Raw genomic sequence first — 16,396 nt, 5'->3', positions numbered from 1 at the left:
TCCGTGGCTTGGCCAAAAGCAGAAAAATCAGGGCAGGGGGGATGTTGGTGGAAACAGTTATTTGTTGATTCAAGTTCAGGGCACTTAGAGGCAACATTTATCGTAGAATTTCTTCCCATGCTACTCAAGCATCCTTTAAGCCATCTCAAATGTCTTGTATTGATTTCTTCCATTTCCTATAAGGTACCTTTTGGAGGAAGTGTGACAGACTGCAGTGAGTCAGATGGAAGCAGCGCTGGCACATACTGCTCTGCTGTTACTCATTGTCACTACAATGGCTGTGTCTTTTTACCTCAATTTTTATCTTTTCATGGTTTCTTCAGAGTACTCCTTTGAGCTCAGAACATTTTATTCTTTTTATTTTACAAGGAAAAGCTAGAGCATAGGGAGATGAAAGGCCAGATTGTTCAAAAGCATTTAGGCATCGAAAGATTCAGATGGGCATTGAACATTATTTTCAGAAGAACTTCAACACCCTATTCCTAGAAATGAGTTATTCAAGGTCAGATTTTAGATTCTCTTGTAGAAATGGTATCCAACTCTTCCAAATCCAGTTAAATGTCGAAAACACCCCATGCACGATATTCTTGCCAAGTTTCTGGGTAGGGTTGAGGTTTTGTTGTTTTGTAAATGAGTGAAGTGTCAGCAATAGCAGTCTTTCCTCTGTGTACCTTCTTTTATGACTCCTTCTCTCTGGACCTCTTCCTCTTTTTTCTCTTCATACTGATAGTTCTGGCTTTTCCTATGCTGTCTTTAGAAGATACAAGCTCAGAGGTTTAGAGCTGTCAGTGAGGTTTAAACAAAACTTCATGTCAGATACAACAGGACTGGATAAACCGCAACTTAAAAAAATGCATTGTGTTCTCATGAATTCATAAATGTATTGATATATTTCTAAAACAAGGTATGACACAAGACATTTTATTGTCTTGTGTGTCTATGGCAATATCTGCCATGCTGGGATATTCACAGAATCATCCTAGAATCATAGAATGGTTTGGGTTGAAAGGGGCCTTAAAGGTCACCTTGTTCCACCACCCTGCCCTGGGCAGGGACATGTTCCACTAGACCAGGTTGCTCAAAATTCCATCCAGCCTGGCCTTGAACACTTCCAGTGATCCACAGCTTCTCTGAGCAACCTGTTCCTCTGTTTCACTGCTCTCACAGTAAAGAATTTCTTCCTAATACCCAACTGAAACCTGCCCTCTTTCTGTTTGAAGCCATTCTCCCTTGTCCTGCCACTACATGCCCTGGCAAAGTTCCTCTCCAGACATATCCCAGTCCCCTTTAGGTACTAGAAGGTGCTAAAAGGTTTCAGATTCTGTTTCTTTAAAAAAAGAAAAAAGCATTAATTCCCGTGTTCTTGCTATGAAAAAACTCATCTTGTGTGTGAAATCTGCTAGTGAATGAGAGCTGGTTCCCATCTGATGGGTACAGCAATAAAACAGTAATTTAACTGATATTGTCTGCTAGAGTTAAATAAGCTTGCAATGTATTTCTGGGGAAGTTGAGCTGTGTTAGGAGGGATGTTGTCAGAAGCCGGTTAAATTCCTTCATTGCCATTTCACAGAATCACAAGCTGGCTGAGGTCAGAAAGAACCTCTGAGATTCATCTCGTCCAATCCCAGCTAAAAGCAGGGTCATCTACAGCAGGTTTGTCAGAGCTGTGTCCAAGCAGGATTTTAATTATCTCCAGAGAAGGAGAGTCCACAACTTGTTTGGGCAAACTATGCCAGTGTTTGATGACCTGTAGTATAAAAATGTCCTTCCTTATTTTTAAATGGAATTTCCTCTCTTTTAATTTGTGGCCACAGCCTCTTGCCCTGTCACTGGACCAGTGAGAATGCTCTACCTTCTTTACTCCTTCCAATGTTTTCTTCTCCAGTCTGAACAGTCCCAGCTCTCTCAGTTGCTTTCCATATGAGAGGTGCTCCAGACCCTTCCTCATCTTCATGGTCCTTCACTGGACAGGCTCCAGTATGTCCAGATGTCTTTACTGGGGAAAAAAAAGGAGATCCAGAAACCCATACATGTCTCAGCAGGGCTGAGAAGAGGGCAAGGATCAACTCCACTGTCCTGCTCTGCCTGATGCAGCCCAGGATGCCTTTGGCATTTAACCAGTGAAGATAATTTCCAGTACAAGACATAGGTTTTTCATAGTGACAGAGAAAGTTTATAAATTGCAAATAACTCTCAAAGATTTGATTATTTTGAAGGGATAAGTTTATAGTAAACCTCTTCTATTCCAAGTATTTTTCACTACAGAGTTGCCTCCTAGTTGAACTAGGACTTGAATGGCTTCTCAGGAGTCACAGTGCAATTAGAGGTTTCATTAGAGCAGTGATCTGGAAGTCTTATCAGGAAAAGCCAGTCTTCAGTGATCTTTCTCAAGCATTCAAGTGAAAGAAAAAACAAAAGGAAATCCAGGACTGTAAGATGTATGTGCTGGGAAGTTTGATTTGCTACTAGTGAGTGCCAGGGTTGGAGACAATAGGGCGTTTGAAATGACATCAGGGAAAGATGTGTCCCTGCCTATGTTAATTTATGTAAACATGATCTTTTTAGAGTCTTTTTGAACTGAAATACAGTGTTACAGCAGTTTTCTGCTGCAAGAATGGATTCATAAGAGACATCTTAATTTTGTATTTCCATTTTTTTTCAGCATCTGTTCTCTGAACCCTCTTTCTCTACTGCATCCAAAGATGTATTTAGCAGATGGTCAAACTTAGGGGTTAACTTGCACAGAGGACATGTTAATTCATTTTAAAGCCAGTAAATTCAAGCCAGTAAATTCCAGTCAATTGTTACCTGGCCAAAGAAAAGGGAAACAATAACCATCAGCTAGGAAGAAAAGAAAAAGAATTTATTTGAGGGAAGAAGAAAGTGAATTAAAGATTAAGGAGCATTAGTACAAGAATAAGAAGGAAAAGAAGGAAGAAAAGGTAAAGGGGAAATGACAAGAAGGCAGCATAAGAAATAATTAATTATTTGTACTTTGCATTTTTTGTAGTTTCATTTTGATGTCCCCCCAATTTCAAGATTTCTTTCTTGATACAATATATATACATAGTGACAGGACTTATTTAAAACTATTTCCAGTTTAAAAAAAATTCTCGTATTTTGTGTATATTCTTTTCTGTATTTTACAAGTGGGAAGTGCAGTGAGTTCCCATGGGACACCCCTCATAGACGTAGAGGCGAATGCCATCTCCCCCTGCTGTCCTATTTATTTGAGAATTTCTTGTCCAAAAGCTCTGACAAGCAGTCTTTATTGTAACCCATATGGACTGATGTATAAGATCCCAATTATTCTCCACCCCTGAGATCTAGAAATGTGAACAGACCAAACATGAACTCAACAGGAGTCACTGAGCTGCTGCTTTGATTTTCCCACTGATGTTGGTTGAGCGACAGCTGTCCATCTCAATGGCTCTCCCTAGGGATTTGCACTGGGTGGGTACTTGGACGGGCTGGCAAAGGAGGAGCATTCCAGGCCAGGCCACCTGCAGATCAGGGTGTTGGTGCAGTGCTGATGTGCAGGCTCAGTGCCCCTGACTGCTCAGCTCTGTCTTCACAGAACTTCCTGAGTTTGTGTTGCAATGTCTCTCGTCCACTACTCAGCCCAGACTAATAAAGCTCCGCTTCCATCCCAGCACGCAGGGATGGTTTCTTTAGGGACAGATTAGTTTGTAATGACATAAAATTGCCTTGATGCTATAAACCTGATTTGTGTTATTTATTTACCCTGCCACCATGTATAGAATCTAATTCTGCATCTGCTTTTTTTTTACTCCTTCATCACCACCTAGTGCAGATATCATATGAGTGTTGCCAAGCTGCAGGTGTGGAAGTTGGCCCCATCCTTCAGAAGTAAAACAGAGGGTTCCAGGATGCTGGCCATTCACTTCTCAGTCATTACACAGGCAGCAGGAGAGTTCGGGAATTTGCAAAAGCTGTCATTGTCCTATATGAAAAATTGTACATTGAAATTCTTCAGATACTTGTACAGCTATTAGCCATTTAAAACTGTTTAATATAACTGGCTTATTTCAGAGAGCAAGAAAAGTAGATTCTGGCAATTTTGCCCTTGATATCTTTTCTATCTGTGTCATACTTTAGTCAAAATTTACATAATAATGGGTAGGGAAGTGTTGTGGCACATGAACTGGTGCATATTAGTTCTTAGTTGCTTTCCCAAAAGGCTTGAAAATGCAGCAAACTTAATCTAGGTCAAAAAAAGGAAAAAAAAAAAAGAAAAAAGAAGAAGAAGAAAAAAAAACACTTCCATTTTGTAGGCAGAGGACATTTATAGAGAGCATTTGTATTCACAGGGGTATGGGAATGACAGAGTGCGACTCCTCCAAAAGAGCTCCCCGGTGCAGCTGAAGGCTGACAGCAAACTAGGACTTGTGGCCAATTAACAGAAAGGCCGTCATAACTTGCAAGGCATGGAGAGAAAAAATTGAGCTCCATGGGATCATTTTTCACTGGCCATTTACGGGGCTGTTACCGGCCTGGAGCATTTGTGCTTTAATGTAAGCAATGCAATGCGGGGCACTCTGGGGCTGGGGCACTGCCACCCTGAATGCTATAACCAGGAGGAAAATTAGAGCACAGGGTGGAATTTGGCACGTCCCAGTTGTGAATCCTTCTCACATGTGAGCCCTTTCCTACATTCAGCTAATGTATTAATATTAGAAGTGGCATCGCTATGATATGTGCTGTCATTAGAGTGGCAATGTGGTTTCCTGGCTGGTGACAGGACTGGTAATACGGTTTCCATCAGGGTGCCAATTATATCAAACTATTAGCAAACCTGAGCTAATTGGGAGGCGGCATCATTAAAAGTTGATTTCTGCTGTATTCGGCAATTCTATCAGGGATTGCTTCAGGAGTGAATCCTTTCCATCTTACTCTCCCATGACTCCATAAACAATAGAGCATAAGGATGGTGCAGGTAGGATTCAAAACACATCCCTGCCTTAGCCACCTTCTTCTGATAAGCAGAGTTTCAAAAAGAGTTGGATTTTTATTTCTGGGTTCCTTGGTCAGAAATGGCTGTATTTGCTATTCAGACGGTTCATGGTTTTCTCTGGTTTTGTCTGGAATGACCCAATCAAAATCTCTAAGACTTGAAATACCTCTCCTAATACTAGACCAGCATCTCCAGTGCAGGTTAGCTAATTGCACTAACATCTGTAGCACAGAATAAATGCCAGGCAAGGCTCCCATTGCACTGCACCAAATGTAACAAAAGTGAAAATTCTCATTGCTCAACCACACACCTGAACTCCTTGTAGCAACAGGTCTTCTCAGTGGCTTTAGTGGAAAAGAGCTTTTAATGTCTTCATTGGCTTTTGGAAAATGACATTACAGGTCATGGTGTGTTTGGTTGCAAATCACACTGTTCAGGCAGCTGCTTGTGATTTACAGAGCACATATTCCAGAGTTTGGGTGGATGGCTGGAATGCAAGAGAGCTTGTTAAAGCCTGCCCTGTATTAGTGTAGTGTTTAAATTTTCGTAGTGGGTGAGTGAATGTGGAAATCAGGAGAGAAACATTTGGAGTGGGGAAAAAAAACAAGAAAAAGAAATCCTCCTTAACTTAAACTAGCTTGAACTGTGCTGGATTGACAAGAAGCTACTGTCCCCATTGAGATTCCAGGCTTGTATGAAGCCAGCACCTGTTCTGCTTGCAAATGCATACACAAAAGTGAGCTTCATTCACAGAAAGAAAGAAACATAGCAGGACTTCACTCATTTAGCCTTCCAGGGCCTTCAGTCCCTTGATCTGTCAGCCCCTTAGAATTCAAACGTGGCCGTTAAAGGAATTTTCAATTCACAACATGATGACTTTGTTGATGTCCTGAATGTGAATGTGTTTTGAATTGAATTTGTCTGCCAGGATTCCATTACTTGCTAAAAGAATACAGAGTTCAATCATCAGATAATCATTATAGCTGTTTTGAAGTGTTTATTTTATTAGTCTAAAAGGTAAAGCAAATTTCATTTTTAAGTTGTTGCATGCTTTGCAGGCACCCTGATAAGCTCTTGTATTTCTATGCCCCATGGTTAGGGTTCAGATACTGGCAGCAGGTGATAATATGCACAACACAGGAGAGATCCAAACTGACAAATTTTGACAGTTGAAAACTAAAGAAACTAATAAATCAGACCAACAAATACGGGTTGTTTTTTTTCCTCCTGTATCTTTTCTCTTTTAATTCCCAAGAGTTAAATTTTCAGGCCTGGGAAATTCCAGAATGTTTTTCTTCAAGCAAATCAAAACCTCAGAGCATCTTGTGGAGCGTGTTTTAATTCCTGTCCACATCCAAGGGTTATTTTCTCATATTGATGCACATGTGTAATTCTTGGTAACTTTAACACAGGAATTGTCTATTCAGTTTAGGGAGCTGTAAAAGACTTTTTCTCACCCGAAGCAAGATGGAGGTTGGCGTATTCATTCAGGCATGAAATCCTGGCTGAGAGATTAAGCCTCTTACACAGATCTCAGTGCCGTTAAATGCCAACGAGGACTGTGTAAGCCACATCTTCAAGTGGAGGAGAGCTTCCCTTTGTTAGTTGTTCAAAATTAGGAATGTAAACTGCTCTCACGGCATAATTAGTCTGTGTTTGAATTGGGAGAAAGTGAAGGAAATAATGGTATGGCAGAGCTCCTGGAGATGTCATAGAGCTGGATCTTGCAGCCTATTAATGCTGTGGCTGCTCTCCTGGGAGGTAAACTTGGGTCATAGAGCAGAAGTCACACGGGAGGAGAAGCCCCATTACATGGGGTCACTAACAGCTCTTTGAAAAAATCCTCTTGCTTACAGGAGGAATGGCATTTCTTGAAGTTTCATGGTGAAAACTGCAATTTGTCATAATTCCACAATGTCCTCCAGAAACCCAAGTTCACTGTCAGCAGAAAATCATGGCTACAGTAGTCTGAAAGTCTTCACCACTTGATCTTCTTTTTGCCCTTCCTCACTTCTAAATGAGGACTTCAGTGAACCTATGGCTTGATTCCCCTGTAATCCATTGCTGCCATCTTTGACAGTGACTCACGTAAAGCTGTTTCTAGCCATACACGAGGCTGTTTGTCCCTGTCACTGTCTTGCTAAACAGGTTTTCTGTAGAAATTAAATAAATAAAATCTCCACCACTGGTGCTAATTGGTGCCTTTGGCAGCCCAAGCAAGGGCTTGTGAATTGAATGTGTCATGGAGAATTGAATGTGTCATGGAGAATTGAATGTGTCAACTCTCTCCCAATGGCTGGGACCTTGAGGTCTTTCTCTGGCACTAAATTTCCTTTGAAAAAAGAAAAAAAGGGGAAGGGGGGAGGGAAGGAGGAGGGAGAGTGAAAACAAGCTGAAGTAAGAGATCTTTTCCCTTTTTTTAATGAGGTGTTGAAGTTGAGCATTGTAGTGTCCACACTGCAGCGTTTGCTCGTCAGATGCCTTGAGAAGTGGGGCTGTTTTCTGCTGTTGTTTCTCAGGCATCCCATTTGTTGCCATTAAACGCCGAGCAGCACGGAGTGGCAGGTTTTATTCAGTCTGCTCAAGCATCTGGCAGGATAGCCATGAAGTTGTTGCCGATGTCCTTAAGGGACTGTAGGGATCTGCATGATTCATTCAGCATTTTTTTTAAGGTACAAAGAAGAAATGCCTTACGCTGTAGTAAATACTGTTCCAAGTAGAGCACAACCAGCTCAGCAGAGCGTGGGAGATTTGCTCTGGAGGTACTGACAGGCAGCACGAGCTCCTCTGCCTGTGGGCAAGAATACACTAACCCATGTGGAGTTAAACTGGGCTGTATTTCGGGCTGCTGAGGAGCAGCAGAACCATGTCCACTAACCAATTCACCTTTTAAGTTGTCCTGACTAGGAGGGGAGAAGGTTATCACTGCCAGGCTTTGAGCTATTTGCGTGTCAGAAAAGTCTAGTTGTGATTCAAGCTGCTGTCGAATTTGTTGGTGATGAAGCAATGACTGTGTGCATGGGGCCTGAAGGGGAGGGCTGTATTTTTTTATTTTCTTTCTGTAGGAAACACTCTTTCTTTTCCAGCTGGGCCACTGGTTTGTCTTTGAATATCAAATTTTCTTTAGTAAAATGGAGGAAGGAAGATCATTGCCTCTTTGCCTTTAAGCAGGGGACAGCTACCAGTCCTAAAACACAGACTAGCCCTGTCCTTTTACATAGGCATCTTCCCCTCCAATATTCCTGCAGAAAAAACTGAATTAGGTACTTTTTTCTATGTACTGACCTAAAGCGATTTTACAGTGGAGACATCTTCAGTGCAGTTTGTGTAACATGGATGCAGCACCTCTGGAAAATTCACAGGCTAAGCTACAGCATTTCCTTGGGTAAACATGGACTATTGCCTTTTCTGTTACTCTCTGCTCTCTTATTTTCTTTTTTGAGTCCAGCTCTGACCTCTGTAGCAAATACTTCCAAATTCAGGTTTCCACAAGTAAGTGTCCATACTCTACTCAAACCACAGCAAACCAGCTCTTGTTGTGGGGTTTGTTTTATTTAAGAAGATATAAGCCAAATGTATCCTGAGAAAAATTTTATCCATGTGTATTTTCAGATGTATAAGTCTGTGAGCTTAGAAGTCTCTGTTTTTGTCAGGGTCCGATGACCTGCCTGAAACATCTGCACGTTTCCCATTAAGCTACTGTTTCTTCCGACCCTCATTCACAGGAACATTTTTCTCTCCTGAGCTATTACTTCCCAAAAATGACCAGTTAAAGGGTATTTCACAGCATATTCATCTTTCAAGTGCAGTTCTTTCAAGTAGTGCCAAGAATGATAAACCAATAGATTTCAAATTTCGTCTTATCAGAATGAACCCACAGAGCTGAAATCTAAAATGAAACTCTTCGGGCCCATGGAAAAGGACATGGCAATTGCAAATTTGTGATTACAGCTTGATATTTTCCCCTTGAATCTTCTTTCCTGGTTAAAAAACTTTATATTAAAAAGCTCATAAACCAAACAAAGAAACAATAGGAGATAGACTTGGAGCTGGCTGGCAGGATAGAAAAATATTGCAGTGTTGTCTCAAAGTTGAACTATTAAATGTCACAAACTTGGATTATTTTCTCATTTTCATCTGGGGTAAAATAATACAAATTTTCAGAATTTTCCAGTGAAACAGAAGATTTAGAAACACTTAAAGGAAACACAAACTCTAACAGGCTGTGCCTGTCTCTAGCACACATCCCTGCGAACAATGTTCTGCTTACTGAAATAATTATTAAACCATCTCCATCGTAAAGTGTGAAATTTTGAAGAACTTGTTGGCAGTATGAAAAATGTTTCTCTCAGCTGTGTTAAGTCTGCATTACCTGCCTGCCCATGTTTTTCTATGCCTGCAAGTGATTTTCTGCATTAGGGATAAACTTGTGTGTTCCATCTGGGAATACATGGTCACTTTTTCTTGTTACAGAGGTAATGGTTGTCACTGGCCTGGCTGCAGAGCCAGAGGGAGCATTCACAGTGCCATGCACAGCTTGAGCCAAGCAAGGGGCAGTGAAGGGGCCGTTCTGGATTCAGCCCTTCCTTCCAAAGTGTGGTATGGGCCACCTCCACACAGTTACTTCCAGTGTTTGCTGTGTGCTGCTGTGCACACCTTCTCCTTGTGTCTTTTGCCATTACAGGGATGCTGCAGGGTTGAACACAAGCAAGCATGTCAGGTGGGCTGGGATGTTTCACTTTGGTCAACATTAGGCAGCTGATACAAGCATCATCTTTGCTCACCGCCTGAAGCACAGATTATTTTATCTGTGTCACGCTCCAAGGGAGAACCAAGGCTCATGAGCCAGGGTTTCTTTTATTTACTGATTGGTTTTGACATTTCTCTGGAGTTGTAACAAACCTCTGACTGTGATTAAGAGAACAGGATTGTTTTCTGTTTCATCAGTAAGACCTGCATCATCCTGTTCCATGTGAAGTAGGTTTTACTTCAGTAGCCACTTCTGCCCCCCTACCAGCATTGCTCAGAATGTTTTCCCCTCTCCCCATAGCAGCTGGGTCGCCAAACACCCCATTTGCAGAAAACATCTCATCTTCGAAGTCAAGGAGCAGATTTCATTGCCATGGGGCATTACAGGCAAACCCTGGCCCTTGCTTTTTGTCCCATGCCTGTGACATTATAGTTCTTCCCTGAGGATCTGCCTGTGAGCCCTGACCTGACCCTGGGGCTGGTGTTGAGCTGCCTGGCATGTGTGTGCTGCAGCAAAAGCTACTTCACATGTTTCCAGTGGAGAAAGTGACAGCAACCCATGTTTGGTCCCACAGACCACCTGGCTGGACCATGCTGTCAAAAGGGAAACCACAGAATTAAGACAACTAAAACCACCTGCTTTACTGAAAATTCTGCAGATGCAGGGAGTTAATTCTGTCAACCATCAGCAGCCTCCACTATCCCAGCAGTGGCAAATTCACCTGTAGGTTGTTTTTCATTCTTGAAACTGAGATGAGTGTCCTGCCTCCAGTACTGCCTGGTTTCAAAGAAAGGGGGGAACCAACCTTAGCTCTTTTGTAGAAGGCCCTTTAAATAGGGTCCTGCTTTAAGCTGATTTTCTGCTTGGGATGTAACAATGAATTCCTGCTGCTTGAGCCTGCCATGTTACTTATATTCAAAGTATAATGAGGAGCCTTCAGAAAAATATAACCTTATTTACAATGTACAAAGCCAATTGGATTTTGGTTAACAATTTCTAAGTGATTACAGTTCACTAACAATGCAGGTGTGCTATAGATGCAATGCACAGGGGGGGACTTTTTATTTTAAACTATGCAAGCTATCTTTTATTCATGTCATTGAGGCGCCTCAGGATAATTCACTTTTCTAGCTTTCATAATGTGTTGTTCAACCACTGTTTTTTCTCCCTCCCTATTGTACTCTCACAAATCATACTCACTAATTTCTGAAAGCTTTTCATTTCTCTCTATAGGTTGTTGTTTCGTAACATTTTATACAAGAAAAGCTGCTCTTGAGGCACAGAATGCACTGCACAATATTAAAACTTTACCTGGGGTGAGTACATTTACTTTTCGATCCTAATTATTTTATTGCCAGAAAAATAGCCCTTTTGCTCTCAATGCTGCTGGGTGCCCCAAATGACCTTGATCTCTGCAAGGAAAGTGGCTAAGCTGATGGTCTGTCCTGTATTGGTGCCAATCCTGTAGCAATGGCATCATGTTCAAAGGCAGTTGCTGTTCTCTAGAAAGTCCCTTGGCTGGAAAGCGTGCTGATTCCTGCTGACTAGAGACAGTGGCCAAAGAGCAGTTTGGATCCTTTTTTTAAATTTATTTAAGGGGTAAGGAGGAAGGAGACAAAACATACAGCAGGAAAACACTGCACCACTGGGGCTTCACATTTGAAAAGGGAGAGAAGACAAAAAGACAAAACACAGCCAACGTTGTTAAATGCAGCCCTTATCCACATGGTTTCTAAACAACCTGAATGCAGTGGCTGCATATCTCAGGATGTTGTGGGGTGTGTTACCACATAGCTGTTTGCATGGTGTCATCCTGTCCCCTGACATCACCTCTCCTCACCACCTACTCCCACTGGCACCAGCATTCAGAACAGTTGTGGTTGTGTTGTACAAACCATATCTTTGGTGTTTTTCTATGGTATTTTATATTTAAATTACAGCGCTACAGAGAAGTATATCACTGGTAATTGCATGTCTTAACTCTGAAATATTCTTGTACCACTGTTTTCATTTTCTCTGCTGAATACTTTGAGGATGGAAGAGAAAAAATGTAAAGGATGGAGGTATATTTCCTCTTGATGTAGGAGAAGTGTTCAAGTATATATTTGTAGTGTCTGGTTACAGACATGAAAATAAATAAATACACTGTGTAAATAAAGAGAGCATTGACTGGACTGACAGTTATATGGCCAATATCTCCTTTACTTCCTATGTGCTGTGTGTGAAACCGGACACTGTGTTTGAAAAATTATATCTGGCCAGTTCACTTTACACAAGTGATTTTCTGCTAGGAAAGCCAACTCTTGTGTCATGGAAATGACCAGTGTAGAGAGGTGTGTTGGACAGTTACCCATGAGCCCTGCTAAGCCACCAAGGTCAAACGGGCTTCCTCTGTCATTTGTAATGGAAATGCTGGGAATGGTGGTAGGACATTTGCAAAGGTAGGCCAGCCACAGGAAAGCAGGAGAAAAGTTGTGGTGCTTCAAGTGGTGTTTTCCAGCAACTGGCCCTTGCAAGGGACAGTGTCAAGACCTTGCAAGCCTCCCAGTGGGAGTCTTGGCACTTGTGCCATCCTCGAGAGAGAAAGGAAGGCTCTGAGGGACGATTCCCTTTGAGACTCCTTTGGAGCTCAGGCTGAATCTCAGCATCCCCTGGCTCTGCAACCCCAGTTGTTGGTTCCCATCCCCACCGCCAGAAAAGGCCGAGCCCTTGGACAAGTGCTCTCTAATCCCATTCAATGCTGCTCCTAAACCAACTCACTGAGTAATTGGTCTCCATCATGCTGAGTCAAATGGCTGTGTGGACTGGCTGGGTAGGATGGAGGTGATTCCAAGCTGCTGGAGCAGCACCCTGCCCAGATAGCATCTCTGAAGCTCTACCACAATATCTGCACATTACCCCATTAAGAAATAGACAGTCCATTTAGAATCACAGAATCATTAAGGTTGGAAAAGACCTCCAAGATCGAGTCCAACCTTTGACCAAAAACCATGATGTCAACTAAATCATAGCACAAAGTGCCATATCCAGTTGTGTTTTGAACACTTCTAGGGATGATGTCTCCACCACTTCCCTGGGAAGCCTGTTCCAATGCCTGACCACCCTTTCAGTGAAGAAGTTCATTCTGTTATCCAACCTAAACCTCCCCTGTGCAGCTTGAGGCCATGTCCTTTCGTCCTGTTGCGTTTCCTGGGAGCAGAGCCCAACCCCCACCTGGCTACACCCTTCTGTAAGGGACTTGCTGAGAGTGATAAGGTCCCCTCAAGCCTCCTTTTCTCTAGGCTAAACAAACCCAACTCCCTCAGCTGCTTTTGTTTTCTGTTCTTCCCTGAGTCCCCCAAGCTGGTTGTTATGTTTTGAGAGATCTTATTTATCCCAGTGGGCAACTCAGAGGGGCACATTCCTTCTCTGACTTCCTCACAAACAGGTGGCAAAGCTGGCTCATCTCTGCATTACATCTTACTTGAGTACTCCTCCACTTCTGCAGAGCTAATGAGCAGACCACAGTTGAAGACACCAGTGTACCTTCTGATGTTTTTAAAATAACGTTCAAAAAAAATTTTTTTTTCCTAAAGCCCTCTCTAGCTCTTTGTCATTTAAAATTTATCTTTCCAAGCTGTTTTTTCCTGTCCTGACTGTAATGTTACCAAGTTTTCTTTTAGGGAAATATGGAAATTGGATTCCCATGACTCTGGGGCCTCAGCTTTAAAAATATTCCTGATATGGCCAGAGGTGTTTAGATTTTACTATGAGATAAGTTTTTATACTTACTTTTTTAAAGGGAAGCCTCTAATAAAAAGAAGCAACTTGAATACATTTCTACTGCTTATCTTTCACAATGATTCAGCATATATAATGTAACAGATTCTATATTTCGCACATGCACTATGCTTGACATTCAGTGTATATGGGGATACTGTTATGCTGCATCTGTGTATTCCCAAAATAACTTCATTTAAGCACGCTTTAAAGTTGTAGCACACGTGCTGGAAATGCTTCACGTTAGCAGGATTCTCCTTATGTGAATTTTAGCAATTTCTGTATTGTTCGTCTTGCCTGCTAAGTAGCTTTTACCAAATGAGCAGGAATAGGTAGTGGATAGGTCTGCATGTGAAATAGTCTCAGAGCAAATGGAAGCAGTATTCTGGCAGAACTACAACAAGGGATGAATTTGGATCAGGTTCATTTGGGCATCAATGTCAGCTTGCTTCCAGTAAGCGAGGTATGATCAGTAGGAGGTTCAGTAATAAGGTGTCTCCTGGAAACAAAAGAATCTATGCCTTCCCCTTTTGCTGTAATACCACCGTGCATCAGATAAGGCATCCTTAAAGAGCCCAGGGAGAAAATCTGAGGGAAAGGCAGGTGATTTATTAGTGTAAGGTAAGGAAAGCTGGCAGAGGCAGGAGCAGGGCACTGCAGGGATGCTGTGGCTGTTGGAACTTGTCTGTGTTTTACCTGCACTCAGGTGTAACCCGTGCTGCTGCAGAAGCATGGAGGAGAATAGCTCTGTGTTCATTAATGATAGAGCCTAGATTATTTCTGGGTTTAGTCTTTTCATTTCTTAAATGCAGACTTGCTCCATGTGGCTTCGTAAGCAGGTTTTGGATCAGCACCAGTGAAGCCAAAAAAGTGGGGGTTTAGTGTGAAATTTATGCCCCTTCCAAGGCTGCATGTTCAGTTTAATTTAAGTAGGTTTTTGAGCAGAGCCTGTAGTGCTATGTCTCTATCTCTGCTTTTTGCCTGGACCTCATCCTTAACAGAGACATGAAAACACCAGCGCTTGATCTGCTCCTTTGAGCTGCACCCTTTTAGTGGACATGAAGAAAATGAGACCAGACATAAATGATTAATGCAGAATCTTGGAAGAAAATATTGCAGGGTGCCTTGCTGTTTGATTACAAGCCTTGGAATTAGTCAACATTTCCATAATTCTAAACCAATATACACCTGTTTTCCCACTGTGATGTGAAGGCACAACTTAATTTAACAGAAACCCCGCTGCGCTAAATCTCTCATTAAATACCAAGCTAGTTCTGTAATTTAAAGTTGCAGCACTACTATTTTAACTGAATTGCCTTTGTATTATAAAATTAATAAGAAGTTAATGATGCACTTTGCTGTATTTTCTCAGATTTTTTTTTTCACAGCAACAACAACAAAAAAGAAAGATAAAGAAGAAAAACATGTCACCAGCTGACATTTCAAGGCTTTTCTGGTTTTAATCATTTTCCTGAGGATAGAATTCATTTAAAAGATTTTTTTTTTTTAAATTTTAAAACTTTCTGCACAAGTAGGATCAAACATCATCTTTTTACTCATGATTAATATAATCTCTCTGTCAGTCATAATATTCCTTGTCATATATTGGAGCTTTTATCTTTCCCAAAATAAATATTTAGATGTCACTTGTTATGTAGGATTGCTACTAGGCAGAGAAGAAGATATGCAATGTTTGACAAATACAGGCATATTGTTATGATATATGATACTGATCAACGAAATAGGGACAGTTCTCTTCTGTTTACTTGGTGCTGGCATCACAAGTAGCTTTTATGTCTTGCAAATGAACAACATGAATTTTCAGATGTGTCTTTTCAAACATAGCATGGGAGCAGGTTGCTTATACCCTCACAGCTCATAGGGATGTGGTTTATATTATTCAGCTTTGAGTCAGGTTTTCTTGGAGTGTTCATTTGGATTTTGTTTCAAAAGGCAGAAGGGAGAAGAGGGAAAAACTCAATTTGAATGTAATAATGATCTTAGAAATGGGCTTCTTTGGGATGAGATGTAGAACTGAGGCCTTAACTAGTCTCATCTTCATTAAGAATCTCATGTCTTCGTTAGAGGTGTTTAACTTTTATTCCCTAAACAGAGTAATCCAATAAATTCCACCCATCTAAATTTATACTGTACCATCAGTTAGATGTAATAATCTTGGTTCCCCCATGCTCTAATTTGCTGCTTAGTGAAAATTGGCTTCTGTATAGAGGGCAAACCTCAAAGAGCTGTATTCAGGGACTGCGTTAACTGCCTTCATGGCGCTGACATTTGTTTTTTGTTTTAATTTTAACATGCTTTGTTTTAAAAACAGAATGTGCTCTCTTTTGCTGACAAGTGAATCTGGTAGGATTTCCTGGCAAGGGTTAAGTGCAGAGTAACACAAGAGCACTGTATGTTGGTTGGATTCTTGGAGCCAAGTAGCTGAATAAATGCACCTTTAATGTCATGCAGAGGTTATTTGAAGTTAGAAATCAATGGGCATCCATTAGTAAAATCTACGCCTAAAACTCTTTGGTGTCTTTGTTCTGTATTTGAAGTTAGATTTATTGGACATGATAAGGGTTATTTGTTGTCTTTATGTACATTTTTTGATATATCCTCCTACTTAAGGTTATCACAACAATAATTAACAGCCCGCACTCTGCACTCCCATGCTTTTAACAGAGTCATGGTTTACGTGGTTCTTATTTCAAGTGGGATATACATATTCCAAGTAGCAGCAAACCTTTTGTATTGAAGTTCGGGCATGAAATTAGGACATTAGCTGTATGAATTTATTTGATTAAGGGTTTAACAAGGAAGAAATACCATTCTGAGGAATCTCTCAATATTTTCACAGCAAGGTGGAGTTCGTAGGAACTTCTTTTTGTAAAATATTCATGGCTTCCTTT

The 16,396-nt window shown here is 41.2% G+C and overlaps 1 protein-coding gene across 14 annotated transcripts in view; it reads left to right on the top strand.

Annotated features, from left to right (window-relative positions):
• The window catches only part of CELF2 (CUGBP Elav-like family member 2), a 551,223-nt gene that overhangs the window by 437,619 nt on the left and 97,208 nt on the right, over positions 1-16,396 (top strand). For all 14 annotated transcript variants that reach the window (XM_048302013.1, XM_048302008.1, XM_048302003.1 and 11 more), the window contains one exon: positions 10,959-11,041. In XM_048302013.1, coding sequence (XP_048157970.1) covers positions 10,959-11,041 — 83 coding nt within the window. The remainder of the gene's footprint in view (positions 1-10,958; positions 11,042-16,396) is intronic.

Source organism: Corvus hawaiiensis, chromosome 4 (assembly GCF_020740725.1).
Source record: "Corvus hawaiiensis isolate bCorHaw1 chromosome 4, bCorHaw1.pri.cur, whole genome shotgun sequence".
NCBI lineage: Eukaryota > Metazoa > Chordata > Aves > Passeriformes > Corvidae > Corvus > Corvus hawaiiensis.
Note: the sequence above shows the minus strand (reverse complement) of the source record. Positions and strands in the feature narration are given on the sequence as shown.